The following is a 17,612-nucleotide window of genomic DNA, read 5'->3' as shown; positions in this document are numbered from 1 at the left end:
AATAAATAATATTTGGTGTGCTCTGTCCTTAAGACCTTCTGCTAATGGAGTTTCTCAGCCTCAGTGATATCGATATTTTGGTCCAGAGAACTCTGTTGTGGGGGCTGTCCCCTGCACTGCAGGATGTTTAGCAGACCACGGCCCCCGTCTGGTCTGTTGGATGCCAGCAGCAATCTCTCCCACCCCCACCCCATAGTGACACACACAAAGTTTCCAGACATTACCAAACATATTGTGAAGCAGGGGCAAATCATTTCCAGTTGAAAACCAATAGTCTAGTATAACCTTCTCCACATTGAGACCAGACGGATTTCACAGACTCAGACTTGGAAACCAAGAAGGTTTCTAACTTCCACTTTCTCTTCTAACTGCCACTATACAGATGAGGACTCCAAAGTCAGAGACAAGAACTTTCTTGGAAGTATACAAAGGTTATGTTTTATCGACTCTTCCCTACTGGATGGGAGATGATGATAACTGCTACCATTTTTCTGGGCATTTACTCCATGTGAAACACTTTATTGTCTGATTTAATTTTTATGACAAACCCATAAAGTTGGGCATTATTGAGAAGATTACAGAGCACAGTGCCTGGACTGGCTGGTTTGAATCACAGACTACCTCTATGACCCTGGGCAAGTTACTAAATCTCTCTGTGTCTCAGCTTCGTCATATATAAAATGGGTATAATAACTTCGCAGTGGTGTTGTGGAAATTAAATAAGTTAATATATATAAAGTGCTTGGGACAGTGACTGAAACTAAGTATTATACAAATGACACTTAGTTCCTCTTCCCACTAGTCAGCATCACCCATTTCACACCTGAGGGAGGAAATTCATTGAGGTTAGAATATTTGGCCCTAATCACTCAGCGAAAAATTACAGAGCTGGGATTCAACTTTAGTTTGTTTAACCCCAAAGTCTACTTTATATGGTCTACATTATTATATGTAACAGTCAGAAAAACAATAACCGTGACAACACTAGATTCACATGCACCATCTCTGCAAATTCTTACGGTCAAGCTTTTTATGGGTGGAACTGCTTCTTAAATCAAGGAAGCTGAGGCTGGAAAAGGCTAAACAAATTGATTAAGTGTTCCCAAGGACTTCACGTACAGAATAAAACAAAATGTCAGCAAAACTCATTATACATTAAGTGTTAAATGCTTAAGCTAAGTTAATGAAGAGTTTCAAACTTCACTCTGAAACAGGATGCATATTAAAATCGATGACATAACAAATGTACCAGAATTTTTTCTTTTATAGTGATACATAAAATAATGATGCATGTTACAATTGACAACATCTTAAAGACAATGAAATTTGGAATTATTCACTTATTCAACCAAATATTTGCTGATAACAATACATACCATTTATTAAGTGCTTTCTATGTAAACTATGTGTTTATACTATTATAAGGCCACATGTACATTAAAATGTATTGTCGTATTCAAGTACTGAGCTCCAATTATGTGCCAGGCAATTCTAGAACATTTCTGGAGGAGGGAAATCTACAATAATCAATTCCAAAGACTCTGAATAAGTTTTTAAATGTTAAACATTTCATAAACTTACTTTGTTGTCTTTCTTTCCAGCAATTATTTCGAATATTAGTCACATAATCTTCTTCCACACTCTTTTCTACTTTTTGTAATAACATTCCTTTATATTCATTTTTAAAGTCCTTGTTGACATAATAAACGACACCCAAGTTTTCTGTCTGCATTTTAATAGTTTGCCCTGATCCACTGCAAAAGAAATGCTTGATCATTATTTTTTTTAATTAAAATTGTACATTCTGATCCTGCTACTACAAACCAAGTTAACAAAACAACTAAAAATAATTAAAAAGTTAACATTAGTAATCATTTGTTTACATTATTTCAAATTGCCTAAAACCACCATTCATGTAATAAAAAAGTAATCCTATTTTAATATACGTTCTTATAAGTTCTTTCAATTTTTAGTTAATTAAAATCTTATTTAGAAGAAAGGAAAAGTTATTTCTTATTTTTACACCAATCTGCTTTTAATACTGTAAAATCACTGGCAATATGATTTTATCAAGTTTCTTGTATGTTCACTGTATTACACTAAAGTTTTCTAGAATGGATGCTGCATTAAATTTCCTTTATGTCCTGATCTTATATAAAGTATATTGTGGAAAAATACCTCATATACCAAAAAAGTAATATTTGTTTTTATTTAATTAACATTTCATAGACAAAAGAGTGAAGTGGTTTACCCCTCAATGATACAAATCTATGTAACATCAATTATAATTCTACTTTTGTCTTTCAAACTATTTTTTGTCTTTGATCTCATCGTATTACCTATTACATAAATTGCTATTAAGCTCAAATACAGTACTTCTGTCTTTATCCACAATAGAACAGAAATGTAAACTAACAAGATAATACAAATTTATCACTTGAGCAACGATTTTTTTAAATTAGAAATTTTAAAATCTGGTACACTTGTAGCAATAGAAAATTACTTAAAAGCTGAAGAGAGCACAAGGCCCTTTAAAGGAAGCTAGATAAGAAACATTTTTGTGTGTGTGTAAAACTTCACTTAGCTACTTACGATCTGGGATATAAGGAATAAGGAGGATTAGAGACCATCAATTGGCTTAATAACGACACGAGGATCAATACAATAATGGGCATCAGCTGGATAAACACAGAAAAACCTCCCTATAAAAAAATCATCAAAAAACAACAAATTGTAACATAACTGTAGTTGTCAATAATCCAACAGTTGTCATATATTTTTAGAGGCAGAAAGGACATTTGACATCATCTGTCTCGGTGCTTTCAAATCTGCCTGATCATACCAGCTTCCTGGAGTGATTCTTAAAAATACCACTTTCCAGGTGGAGATATGCAGATATGTAGATCTGTAGATATCCTGATTTGGAAAACACTGATATAAACTGATCTCATGTAACAGATGAAGAAGTTCTCTCTCTTGCAAAACTATTTTTCCCTTGAATTTCAGAGTGGTACATGAAGCAGACGAGTGTCAGAGCTGGGGCCCATGCCTTTTGATTTCTAGTCCAGCGTTCTTTCTATTTACCTTTCCACTTCATGTAATTTAAGTGCTATATGCAATTGGGTATAACTGTATTAGAACAAGGAAAGTAACTTCTAACTTAAGTTTTTCAGTATTAATTCTAAATTCTTTAGGACCAACAACGAGAAGCTTTCTTCAAAGCATGCACTCTGCAGGGGTATCTTCATCAGAATCATAGAACACCAAACTCCAAGGCATCATTTTGCCCACCACCCTCTTACCTTGACTTCTACCCCTGCTCCCGCAATATCCCTGAAGGACTCTAGTCTCTATTGAATACCTCTGGTAAGGGAAAACTCATTACTTCCTTTTAAAACAACTTGCCCTATTTTCAGACAACCCTAATTGCTTTTCCTGAACTGAAATGTGCCATTTTGAAGATTTCTAATCATATCATAAACATACATCTCCTCTTTCTTCTTCTCGTTCATGTCCACTATGTCGATGCTGATGTTGATGGCTATAACCAGCTCGTCCATTTGAAAATGAATGTACACTACCTAAAAAATTAAAAGCAAGGTAAAACTAAGGAGAGAAACTGTGATCAGAAAAATGATATATTTTTTACATTTTTATTTAATTTTTAAAAGTTACTAAAATAATACATGTTTGAGTAGGGAATGCTTATTGCCCTTTCCTCCTGTGAGTAAAGGGTGGATAGAAACAGCAATGATCCTTCCCAGACTTTGCTTCCTTGGAGACGGAAGTTCTTTATGAAAACCTAAATAAGAGTCCTCCCTAATAAATTCATCCATAGAGGACTTTGTTGTGGTTGGTTGTTTTTACAAATCTTGGGTCTTACTCTCAAACTCTGCTTTCTGCATTTATCAATGAATCACAAATACCTCTAGAAATCAAGACAGTGCTAGAACTTATTAAAAACAAAAAAACCAAACAGCTGTATAATAGAATATGGTAGAGGTGAACCACAATTTATTCAAGTATTCTCCTGCTGATAGACAATCAGGTTGTTTTCAAATAAGGTGACCAATCAGAAAGAGCTACCTCTGACAAAGTAAATTATGTCATAACAAGCAAAAGAACTGTAACTCAACTATCTGAAACTTGACTATTAACCCAAAAGATTCTTGATTGTTCCTACATATTTACCATCAAAATTACTAGTCTGGATAACTTTTCTGTGAGAAGTAATTATACGTCATAATATGTCAAAATACATGTTGTATTTTCATTCATTAATTTGCATTTACACATTCTCTTTCCTTCAAGGATGCTTTACAAAATGCCCTGTCAACGACCACAATCTTTCTCAATAATATTCAGGCAGGGCCATCAGGCCAAATTATATTGCTACATTCATGAAGATTCTCCTAATTTTGAATCGAATGTTTAACTTAGTACCTTAAATAAATGATGTCAACATTACTGGAGCTATAATTTTAACTATCTTACAGGAGCTATACAGTTAGAGAACATTAATTCTCACACAACTCATAGTAAATAAAGTAGCATTCAATACAACTTATGCTGGTACTATAAAATCTATTCATTTAGTAGTACTTCTACAATATTTTACTTTGATAGCCTAATTCAACCAATTATTTCTATCTTAAAATAATTTTATTTTATTTTTTTTTAATTTTTTTTTTAATGTTTTTTATTTATTTTTGAGACAGAGACAGAGCATGAACGGGGGAGGGGCAGAGAGAGAGGGAGACACAGAATCGGAAGCAGGCTCCAGGCTCTGAGCCATCAGCCCAGAGCCTGACGCGGGGCTCGAACTCACGGACTGCGAGATCGTGACCTGAGCGGAAGTCGGACGCTTAATCGACTGAGCCACCCAGGCGCCCCTATCCTAAAATAATTTTAAAAAACCACTTACTTTATATATAACCTATGAATCAAACATTTTAATATTTCAATGAAAAGTACCTCTACATATATCCAAACTAGCAATTTATAATGCGATGAATGAAATGTCTACAAAGATCTTCAGAGAACCAATGTCAAATTGTCATCTAGGGTATATGATACCTCCTGTAATTGTAATAGCACTTAATTAAGACACTGCCACTGGATCTCCTATTTATATATCCTTTCTTCAGCTTTATATAAAATAGAGAATATCTGTACTCATTTCTTTTTTAAAAAAATTAAAACATGTTCTAGAAAAAAGTCAGACTTACATTGAAGGTAATAAATCTAACATTTTTTTCTACCTTCATGAAAAGTCATCGGAGGATCATAATACTGTAAGAAATGTAGCGGAGAAAGTAGATAAATCTCTACGTAGCCTAATTGGAGGTGAGAATCTCTAGCTTCATTAAATATAATATTTATAACTAACATTAAAATACCTGAAGGAAATCCACCACCAAAGAATATATTAAACAAGTCTTCTGGAGTTATATCAGCTTCACAACCTCTATGGAAATTAAATCTACCATTGTTCTGGTGATTACATGCTTGTTCTTCATTGCCCGTGAGGTCATATTGTTTTCGTTTTTCTGGATTGCTTAAAACAGCATAAGCATTTCCAATCTCTGAAAAGGTAATGAGTAACAGTTGGTAAGCAAAGTTTTTATACTATAAAAGACTTCCCCATATAAAAGCTACTGCCATGTTAACCGAAAAACAAACAAAAAAACCCCCACATATACAGACAAGAAACAAAAAAAACCCAACAAATCCTACTTAAGGCTAATCAAGAAATAGTAAAACAGTTAATAACTTATTTTCGTATATATTTTTTAAAAAGACATACATTGCCTGCCATTACACATATTATTACCTCCCATTCAAATTTTTATGAGATGGTAAGTCTCCTTACTATCTTGCATATAAAGGAATGTACATCCTGCTTTCTTACTACTAATGGTCCATCCCCTAATATCCTACTTCTTCCTTTTGAATACCCTAATTTAGTCATTCATTAGAGCTACTCAAACCAATAATAGTAACAGTAGTGACCAACTGCCAGGCTTTGAACACAGTATCTTATTACATTATTCATTATTATCCCTAAATTACAGATGAGCCTCCTGAGCCTCAAAAAGGTTAAGAAACTTGTTCAAGGTCAAAATGTTTGTTAGCGCAGTAAGTATACTCTATGCAACCTACACTGTTGCACATGCCAGCCCACAATGTGCTATTTTTCATTCTATTCATGAACAATTTATTCCTCTTAACACTGGAAACTCCATGAGGTTATGGACAATGTCTATGTTTTCACTGCAGTATCCCCATGGTGCACTTGTAAAATCTGAATTTGCTTCTGAATGGATCCAGATGGTCTCTAGTGTTCCTATCTCACTTCACTAAGTTTGTGGTATTTATTTATAAAGAATTCTATTTCCCTTCTCATACTCCCACGTCCAGAAGAGGCAATGGTATGTTGGTTACAAAAATGTCTTTTTGAGGTAATTTACAAAAGCTGTAATGCTTTGATCCAAGCAGGAATTACCCTATTCTCATTCTGACACTTCTAATAATCATTTCATAAATACAGCTTGCTTCTTAAAGTTGATTGTAAACCTTTCGCAATATGGGGTATTTTAAAAACACTTTTTGGGTCCCATGTGGCAGCTGCCATAGGTACTGTGCAAGCAAATAGATGCTCATTAGATAGTTATTTTTGGATGATTAGATATCACACTGAAATTAATTATACACATATACTCTGGAACTTTTCTTCTTATAGAGATTCTAAAACTAAAACCTGGGATTCAGAGATAGCTTGCAGGTGGTCTGTGAATCCCAGTATATGAAAAATTAGTTTGATGGTCCATTTATCTAAGGAGATAATCCAAACCTTTCTTTAGATTCTCAAATAGATCTATGACTCAGAAATATAGCCACGATTTATAATGTTGCTCTAACGGGAAAGCATGATCAGAGATCCAAACAATGTACTTACAAACAACATCAAGGTATTAAACCATACCTAAAAGAGAAGCATATCTATCAATATCTGCCAAAGTTGTACTTCCAGTAATATCAGTTGTACTTCCAATAATATCAGTCTATATACAAATAGACTATTCCAAGTAATTTCATAATGCTGTTACTTTTTACATCATTGATATATTGGCATCTCAATCCTATTTTAAAACAGGTTTTGTTTTTTAAAAAAGCAAGCTATTTTAGAAAATCTACGTGAAATACTGTCATAACCCATAATTGTATATGTAAGACAATTTATCTATTCTAATTTTCTATTCATTTACTTTGTTCTATACCCATAATAAAAATTGTTTTTCAGTTCCTTATTACCTAAAAAATTAAGCCCAAAATTTATTTTGGTATTCAAAAGCTGTACAAAATACATTTCTACCCCAGTCTCACTTACTTCACCAAAGGTACCTTCCACCATAGTCTCTTCTCTTTAATTTAACTTTTATTCTTCTTTTTTTTTTTTTTCTTAGAGAGAGAAAGAGGGCTCAAGTGAGTGAGGGGCAGAGAGAGAGGGAGAGAGAGAAAAGAGAATCCCATGAGAGGCAGAGAGAGAGAGAGAGAGAGAGAGAGAGAGAGAGAGAGACAGTGGAGGAGGAGAGGGAGGGAGAGAGACAGAGAGAGAGAGAATATCCCATGAGGGCCAGAGAGAGAGAGAGAGAGAGAGAGAGAGAGAGAGAGAGAGAAGTGGGGCTAACCCAAAGTGGGGCTCCCACTCACCCAAAGTGGGACAAGAGCTCACCCAAAGTGGGGCTTGAACTCACGAACCGTGAGATTATGACTTGAGCGGAAGTCAGATTTTAACTGACTGAGCCACCCAGGCACCCCTTATCAAACGTTCATTCTGAGGTAACTTTAAACTTACATGAGGTTGTAAGAAATAATACAGAGAGATCCTCTGTACCTGCTACCGAATTTCTCCAAGAGCAATATCTTGTAAAATTAAAGTACTATCACAAATAGGATATTGATACTGATATAATCAGGATATCGGACATTTCCACTAGCATCCTCTCATTGCCCTTGTAAAACCACACCCATTTCCTTCCCTTCCATCCCCTCTTTAATCCCTAACGACCACTAATCTAGTCTCTAGTTCTGTATTTTTGGCATTTCAGGAATATTATATAAGAAAAATAATACAGCATATAAATGGAATGAAACCATTTGGGATTGGCTTTTCTCAATTAGCATAATTCTTTGGCGATCAATCCAGGTTGTTAGGTAAGCCAAAACCATAGTCTCTCCTTTACCTCCAATCCATGGTTTCAGTTACCCTTAATCAACCATGGTGTGGAAGCAGATGATCCTCCTTCTGACTTATCATCAGATGTCAATAGTAGCCTGATGCTGCATCACTATGCCTACCTCACTCATCTCACTTCATCTTATCATGTAGGCATTTCATCATCTCACATCATCACAACAAGGGTGAATGCAGTACAATAAGATATTTAGAGAGAGAGAGAGAGAGAGGGGGAGAGAGACACCACATTTACGTAACTTTCATTATAGTATGTTGTTAAAATTGTATTTTATTGTTATTGTTGTTAATATCTTACTGTGCCTAATTTATAAAATTACACTTTATCACAGGTATGTATGTATAGAAAAAAAAAACACAGTATATATAGGGTTCAGTACTATCTGTGGTTTCAAAAGTCCACTGGGGGTCTTGGAACATAACCCCTGCAGGTAAGAAGGGACTACTACAGTTCATTCCTTCTCATTGATGAGTAGTACTTCATGGTATGGATGTCCCACTGTTTGTTTCGTCATTCACCCACTGAATGGGTTGTTTCTAGTTTTTGGTATTATGAATAAAACTGCTATTTACATTCATGTACAGGTTTACGTGTGAACATAAACTTTCATTTCTCTAGGATAAATGTCCAGGAACGCAACTGCTGGGTTGTATGGTCGCTGAATATTTAGTTTTTTGAGAACCTGCCAAACTAACCATTTTACAGAATGACTGTGTCATGTTACATCCCATCCACCATGTATGAGTGATCCAGTTTCTCCACATCCACATCTAACACCAAAGATGTTGTCACTTTTTTTTAAATTTCTTTAACGTTTTATTTATTTTTGAGAGAGAGAGAGAGAGAGAGAGAGAGAGACAGAGCAAATGGGGGAAGCGCAGAGAGAGAGGGAGACACAGAATCTGAAGTAGCCTCCAGGCTCAGAGCTGTCATCACAGAGCCAGACGCGAGGCTTGAACTCACGAACTATGAGATCATGACCTGAGCCGAAGTTGGCGGCTTAACCAACTGAGCCGCTGAGGCGCCCCGTCACTATTTTTTATTTTAGTCATCAGTGATATCTCATTTGGTTTTACTTTACACTATCTCTAAAGGCTAATGAATGATGTTAAATATCTTTTCATTGCTTATTTTCCATTTGTATCTTTCCATTTGTCATCTTCAGTGAAATGTCTTTTACTCATTTTCTTTATTGAATTGCCTGTTTTTAAATTTTTGAGTCTGAGGAGTTCTTTATATATTTTAGATAGTAGTCTTTTCCAGATACGTGTTTGGCAAATATTTTCTCCCATCCTGGTATTTGTCTTTTCATCCTTCATAAGGTCTCTACAGAGCAAACTTTAAAAAAAAAAAAAATTATGAAATCCAAATTATCAACTTTTCCTTTTATAAGCTGTGCTTTTGGTGTTAAGTATAAGAAATTATTGTCTAGCCTAAGATCCTAAAGATTTGCTCCCATGATTTTTGCTAAGAGTTAAAAAGCGTTTTATAGTTTATGATTTATTTCAAGTTCATTCTTGTAAAAAGTATAAGATTTAGGTCAAAGTTAACTCTTTTCAACTATGAATATCTAATTGCTCCAAAACCATTTGCTGAAAAGTCTATCCTTCCTCTGTTAAATTGCTTTTGCACCTTTGTCAAAAGCCAGTTAGGTATATTTGTATGGGTCAATATCGGGGCTTCCCATGCTGTTCCACTAATCTATTTGTCTATCCCTCTGCCAATACCACACTCTTTTCACCACTGTAGCTATAAAGTTAGCCCTGAAATTAGATAAACTGATGACTCCACTCCATTCTTTTAGTAAATTGTTCTTATTTATTCAGGTTCTTTATCTTGCCATATGAGTTCTAGAGCAAACTTACTTTAATCTACAAAAAAAAAAAAAAAAAAAAAAAAAAGGCTTCCTAGGATTTTGACAGGAACTGTGTTAAATACGCATATCAATTTGATGACACCTGACATCTTTACTATGCTGTCTTCCAATCCATGAACATGATATATTGTTCCATTTATTTACATCTCCTCTGATTTCTTTCACTAGTATTAAATAGCATTCAGCATAAAAATCCTGTAAAAGGTTTGTTAAATTTACACCTAAGTATTTCTTGTGTGTATGTGTTTGATTACATTGATTCTATTTTCAGGAAGAGACCGTAGAATTAGTTTAAATTTTTCTTTAAAAGTTCTGTAGGATTCTCCAGGAAAGGCATCTGATTTCTTTTTGGGAGTTTCTGATTACTAATTTAATGAATTTTTAATTTGTATCTATATATTCACTGCTAGTATACTGAAATGTACCAAATATTTCTAAAGAGAAAAACTGCTTTTTGTATCCTAAAATCTTGCAGAATATATATATCGATTCTGAAAATTTGGGGATGAGGTACATTCTTGAGATTTTTTATAATTAGATCATTTGTAAACAGGGACAGTTTTATCTCTTTCCTATAATACTTATCTCTTTTATTTTCTCACCTTAATGTACTGACTAGAATTTCCAACACTATACTGAATAAGTGTGGTGAAAGGAAACATTGAGCTTTGTTCTCAATCTTGGGGGAAGCATTCAGTCTTTTACCATTAAGTATAGTGTTTTCTGTAGTTGCTCTTTTATCTATTTGACGCAAGGCCTTTCTATTCCTATTTATTCTGTCAGGGCTTTTTTTCTGTTAATTTTTATCACAAATGAGTGGTGAAATTTTTCAAATGCTTTTCCCACACTGATTGATACAATCATGAGATTTTTCTTCTTTAGCCTGTTAATATAGTGGGTCACACTGACTGATTTTTCAAACATCAGCCTTGCATTCTTGGAATAAACTCTACTTGGTCAGGGTGTATAACTATATATACAGTATAGGTATTGTTCAAACGGTCTCTGAAATACTTGGGAGTCTTTGAAGATAAAGTAGACGGGGTATATTTTGAAGACATCCACATCAGACAGAAGGAAAGGGATCCATTTCATTCAAATATTTTTTTAAAGTATGTTCATATATACTGTGCAATTTACTCTCTAGATGTAAACAAAATATTCCCTGCTTTGAGAAACTTCAGTTACAATCCTAACTGTAAAGAACTTAAGAGTTCGTTTAGTCTATCCTCCTTGATAGCAACCTATCTTTTATTTTTAAAGCTTTACAAAACACACAAATGAAGGGGTACCTGGCTGGCTCACCCAGTAAAGTGTGTGACTCTTGATCGTGAGTTCAAGCCCCACATTGGGCATTAAGCTTATTTAAAAAACAAAACAAAACAAAAGACCCACACAAATGAAAATATCTCTTCTCTCTAATTTAATTCCCGAAACTGATTACCTCCTCTTTTTTATTCTTGAAGGAAATAAAAAGCAAATGGTGTCCATCTTCTGTAAAATGTCTTTTGGCAGTTACAGAGCAATCAATCTATACTTACCTTTCATACAAAAGAAAAAACTATAATATTTGCTTAAAACAAACAGCTTAGTATCCCAAAAACAGAAGTTAGGATCAATTGGTTAAAAATAAAATAAAATGAGGGGCGCCTGTGTGGCTCAGTCTGTTAAGTGACCGACTCTTGGTTTTGGCTCAGGCCATGAGATCGAGCCTTTCGTTGGGCTCCGTGCTGACAGTGCAGAAACTGCTTGAGATTCTCTCTCTCCCTCTCTCTCCCTGCCCCTCCCCTGCTCTCTCTCTCAAAATAAATAAATAAACTTAAGAGGATTCACAAGATAATGAAAAGATCCTGGGTGCTGAATAAATGATTTCTGTATGATGACACTAGCCGTAATGTCTTCTAATTAACTACCTCTGCACACCAAGCATCTGTGAATTACAACCTAGTTTTCCACCCACTCAATGAAAAACGCGCTCATCAACCAATTCCCTATTCTGATCCTCTTTGGGATTAATAAATTGGCATTCTGATTTACAGATAACCTCCTGTGTACTGAATAATGTGAGCCTCTCCTCTAGAGAGGAACCACCTCCCAGCATGTTGATAAATATTAAGTTTCTAGTTTGCAAAGCGGAGCATTAGACTCTGAAATGTACCATATCAAAGTATAATCACCTTTGTCAAGTTCCTTCCGAATGTCTAGCTGGAGTGACGTTTATGCTGCTCACCTCTTCGAAATGTAACATAACATGTAAAAATATTGGTAGATCCACTCACTGTTATTTCAAGACTAATAATGCTAACACGACTTCAATATGAAGTGAGAGGAACGAGCAGTTTAACATTTTTAATATTAATGAAGAATTAAAACTGGAATCACTTAGCAGATCACAAACACGCAAATAACTCACTGCCAAGATATTTTTCACTATTTAAAAGCACCAACAATTTGGGGTGCTTGGCTGGCTCAGTTGGAAGACCGTGCGACTCTTGATCTCTGAGTCATGAGTTTGAGCCCCATGTTGGGTGTAGAGATTACTTAAATAAAACTGAAAACAACAACAACAATTTTAAATTAAATGACTTTAATTCATAATGTGGAAAAAAATTATTTTTTTTCCACATTATGTGCTAAAGTTAGTGCTTTGGAGTAAAGAAACATTTTCTCTATTTTCAAGATGCCACTTTTAACTGAAGAAAACAGAGAAGGTGCTCAGTGTCACAGGGATATTTTACTTCTACTGGCACCACTTTGGCAGCTGCTTTTATTGGAATATATTAATTGCCAAAATACATTGGACTTGGCAGCTTCCTTCAAGAAATAAAATTGTTTTGTAAATAATATCAACAGTATTTTGTGAAAGACCAATGGAATCATCTATGTTTTAGGAGCATTTTAAAAATTAGTGTCTCCATCCTGTTATTCCAAGACCCCAGCGTTTCACTGCAAACATGATATGCTGACTGTAAAAATGCCTAATTCTCAAGAAGAACAATCACAAATTTTTAAAAAATTTTTTTTATGTTTGTTTATTTTTGAGAGAGAGAGAGAGGCAGAGCACAAGCAAGGGAAGGGCAGAGAGAGAGACACAGAATCCAAAGCAGGCTCCAGGCTCTGAGCTGTCATCACAGAGCCCGACGTGGGGCTCAAACCCACAAACCGCAAAATCATGACCTGAGCTGAAGTCAGACACTTAACCGACCAAGCCACCAGGCTCCTGGGGGCAATGACAAATTTAAGCATTTTCCTATGAATTAGAAGTTAACTACTATGAACAAATTGCATGTAACAAAATACGAAATTATAAAATGAGGTGACATTCATTCATGAAACCGGCAACAACAACCACAAAAAACCTTGAAATAATATTAAGAAAATGAGGAAGAATGAGTAGGCAAAAGGAAAAAGACTTTTTTAAGTAAGCTCTATGCCCAAGGTGGGACTCAGATTCATGACCCCAAGATCAAGAGTTGCATACTCCACCAAGTGAGCCAGCCAGGTGCCCCAAGATACTAATTCTTAAAAAGAAAAAAAAAATCACCATAGTTAGAACCACATACAAAAAAATGCAAAAATTGGCCAGTTAACAGAAATATAACAACACTGGGCAAACAGAAATTCCCAAGCAATTTCCCAATTTTAGACAGTCTCTATTATCCTAAAAACTCGCAAAAGCTATGTTTTGTTTCAGTGCCCTTGGAAACAGATGGTAATGCACTAGAAGCTTACGTATACCACACACTAGTGTAGTGAACTAGAAAGCATGCATGATTATCTAGAAAAGTTACTTACGACTTCGCCCAAACTGGCATTTTGCTCTTGTGAAGCCACAGTGTATTTGTTTGGCTCTTGGTATAACAAATTAATAATAAAGTTTTAAAGGATTTTGAGTACACTTGCTTAAGCTGGCTTCTAAATGAACCAGTCTAAAGGCAGAATTTAATATTCTAAAACACTGTAAAGTGGATTCTATAAAGAGCTTAGTAAAACTGCTTTAAAAGGTTTACTTTACTTTTAAAAGCATCTGTTGCTCCAGGTGCATGGTTTTTGTCTGGATGAAACTTCAAAGCAAGCTTTCTATAAGCTTTTTTCAAATCTTCATCACCAGCATCTTTGGTAACTCCAAGTACTTCATAGTAATTTTTACATTTGTTTATGCTGTGAACAAGAGAGTGTGTTATAATGTAAATTTCAAGGAAGAACTTCAGGAAATATCTCTAATTTTTACTTATTAGAATACTAAGAAGAACTGTCTGTGGACTATTTCCTCAGTATCAAATGATAGCTTATCCCATTAAAGGTTATTGCTTCATTCTCTTTTTTGACCACAGACCATTCCCTTAACCTCTTTCCAGCCTATGGAGAGTTGGCCATGAGAATGTCCTTGGTGCATTTTATCCCAACTACAGAGAAGTAGCAAAGCCCGTAACAATCATGGATGAAGGACAGAGCACACACTGAAGCTAGAATGAGAGAGTGAAAATAATTTTATAGTACTCTTAAGTGCACCAAGAAATTCCAAAACTTTTCCCAAGTATGTCGTAGCTAAGGTTAATTTAATACACACTGCATTCCAAGAGTTCTATTGTCACACAATGCAGACCTCACCAAATATCACAGCAATATTCAGTGCATGTAAAACAATTACAAGTACTCTATGGTTTCAACGTCAATGCAAATTAACTCAGTTTGGCTATTCTAAAGAGAACTCATCTGTGTCACTCTAAGAAAGATAAAACCTCATAATAATGTACATCACAGGACTCAAAAATGTTTGTTACACCCAATTTTCATTCTGATGAGCATACTTTTAAAGATTACTGACATAGCTAACTAAAGGTGTTAACAGATTTAAGCCCGCAGTCTTTAAAGAATATGAAGAAATAAAATACTCTGACTGGAGCAGAGAACACTAATACTTTTAAATGTTAATATTCTCCCCCAAACTTACTAATTTTCCTTCACTAGAATACAGTAACATTTTAAACATCTTCTGTGGAGTACTGTATGACTTTAGATGTGTTCCATGTGTGAGTCGCCTGAAGTAGCAACAGGATAAAGAGCTAAGAAATAATTGTTCACTGGCAGCTAAAGAACTGCAGAGTGACTTAAAGTTCTGAGACATGATTGATCTTATTTTACTACTGAACCTATAAGCCATCACAGTGCTTGATACAAGATAGGTTCTCAGTAAATATTTCTGGAATAAATGAGCCTTAGCCCTCCTTTTATAATGATCGCATTCAGGGGCACCCAGGTGGCTCAGTTGATTAAGCACCTGACTCTTGATTTCAACTCAGGTCATGATCTCATGGCTCATGAGATCGAGCCCCACTTTGGGCTCTGTGCTGACAGCACGGATCCTGCTTGGGATTCTCTCTCTCTCCCTCTCTCGCTGCCCCTCCCTCACACATGCTCCTCTCTCTCTCTCTCTCTCTCTCTCTCTCTCTCTCTCTCTCAAAATAAATAAACTTAAAAAAAATAATAATGACAGTATTCAACATTTGTTAAATGAACAAAGTAAAAAAAAAAGAGAGAAGACACTGTATAAGATTATAGAAATCTATTTATAATCACACATCAACAAAAATCTGTTTTGCGGTCTTCTTTATGATAAAAATAATTAAAATTGGATGTTTCTACTTTGATAATAATTATTAACATTTTATTCCATAAACATGATATTTCCTTTGTTTAACCAGCAATATTTATTGAGCACCAATTATGTCACAGACAGTGTTCTGGGCACTTGAGATATATTTGTGAATAAAACAGAGAATGCTTCCTGCCTTTGTAGAACCCATTCTCCCAGATATGTTTAGAAACTATGTGACAGAAAAAAAATGAAAGGGGACATTTATAGAACACCTACTGTGTGTCAGGCACAGGTCCACAATCACATATCCATGTTCCAAAATCCATAAAGCTCTGAAAAACGAAAGTTATTCTATAACCAATTTGATGCAGAAACCTGACTGTACTCTTTCAGAGGCAAAATTTGACCTGATTGGATGTGAAGCTGCTATAGGGTTTTCATTTATCCCATTTAGGTGTGAATATGTTGCTGCAGAAATGTTACTATTAGGTTCTGGGCTGCTCACTAGAGGTTAAGTGTTGCTATGTAATGTATAACATATGCTCCTTACTATCTTCCTAAAATATGAACAATTCTGAATTCCAACCTACATTTGGTCCACAAAGATTTCACACAGAGAATTGCAGAATCATATTATACTGGCTATTTTACATAAATTGTTTCATTTCCTCCTCATTAGATGTTATTCCTATTTAACCAATGAGAAAATCAAGGCTTTGAATGGTTAAGTTGCCAAAAGTCATATAACAAAGTAATAGAGGGGAACTGAGTTTATTTTTTCAACAAAAATTTACTGATCAATTACTTTCTGCGGACACTATTTCAGATGCTATAGTGGTGAATAAAATACTGAAAAGAATCACGATTCACATTAAATTTACAATTGGGAGAGGGATGAACAATGAACAAATAAACAAGTAAAATATAAAGTACATTGTATGGTGATAAGTAGAGAAAAATAAAGTGACAAAGGGGACTAGAGAATGGACAAGAAGGCAGCTATTTTAAATAGGATGATGAGGAAAGGCCTCACAAGTAAGGACTCAAACCTTAGTCTGTCTGACTTGAAAATTCTGCCCTCAGAACCAAGGTAAGGAAAAGGAACCCTTCAGACACCTGAGTAACCCACCTCTTCCTTTCTATCCACTTTTCCTATCAGTGTTTAAACAGACTTTTCTCTCCCAGGTATTTTCAAATGTTGGTTTTGGTGCCCAGAACGTGCCTTCTCTGCTTCTTGCTTAGTTAGTTTCCACAACTGCTTCAGACCTCAGCTTGGCTTTTCATTTTCTCAAGAACTCCAATTCCTCAAGACTCAGTTTGGTGCTCCTGCTGTATCTTCCCCAAAACCCTCTGGACTTGAGCCCTACCCCGGCAATTACCACAGTGTACTGCACCTACCTGGTCCGAGCCCTCTTCTAGACTATAGACCTCCTGAAGGCAAAGATTATGTCTTGTTCACTATATGTGGTGAATGGATGTATAATAGATGGACGGATGGATGAATGGCCCAATTTGAAGGCAGAAACGGTTAGGATCTAACGGTCAAAGGTGGTAAGTGCTATAATGTAGTTGGCGTCAAAAGTTAACTTGGGGGTGCCTGGATGGCTCAGTCGGTTAAGCGTCCGACTTCAGCTCAGGTCACGATCTCGTGGTTCACGAGTTTGAGCCCCGCGTTGGGCTCTGGGCTGACGGCTCAGAGCCTGGAGCCTGCTTCCGATTCTGTGTCTCCCTCTCTCTCTGCCCCTCCCCCGCTCATGCTCTGTCTCTCTCTGTCAATAATAAATAAAACATTAAAAAAAAAAGTTAATTTGGAATAGAGGAGAACAGACTGTGGGACAAGGAATAGAGCCAAGAATATGATAGACACTATGTGAATGCA

General features: G+C 35.5%; 1 protein-coding gene across 3 annotated transcripts in view; it reads right to left on the bottom strand.

The window, feature by feature from the left end:
* DNAJB14 (DnaJ heat shock protein family (Hsp40) member B14) overlaps window positions 1–17,612 on the bottom strand; it is a 45,716-nt gene that overhangs the window by 7,761 nt on the left and 20,343 nt on the right. For 2 of the 3 annotated variants that reach the window (XM_027061437.2, XM_027061446.2), the window contains 5 exons: window positions 14,150–14,295; window positions 5,400–5,585; window positions 3,487–3,581; window positions 2,593–2,702; window positions 1,582–1,754 (listed from right to left, as the gene is read on the bottom strand). In XM_027061437.2, the coding sequence (XP_026917238.1) occupies window positions 1,582–1,754; window positions 2,593–2,702; window positions 3,487–3,581; window positions 5,400–5,585; window positions 14,150–14,295 (710 nt within the window). Of the gene's footprint in view, window positions 1–1,581; window positions 1,755–2,592; window positions 2,703–3,486; window positions 3,582–5,399; window positions 5,586–14,149; window positions 14,296–16,009; window positions 16,066–17,612 lie in introns of those variants that run through there. The other variant, XM_053217104.1, reaches the window with a different exon arrangement.

This window comes from Acinonyx jubatus, chromosome B1 (assembly GCF_027475565.1).
Source record: "Acinonyx jubatus isolate Ajub_Pintada_27869175 chromosome B1, VMU_Ajub_asm_v1.0, whole genome shotgun sequence".
NCBI classification, from domain to species: domain Eukaryota; kingdom Metazoa; phylum Chordata; class Mammalia; order Carnivora; family Felidae; genus Acinonyx; species Acinonyx jubatus.
This window is presented reverse-complemented; position numbering and strand designations above follow the sequence as displayed.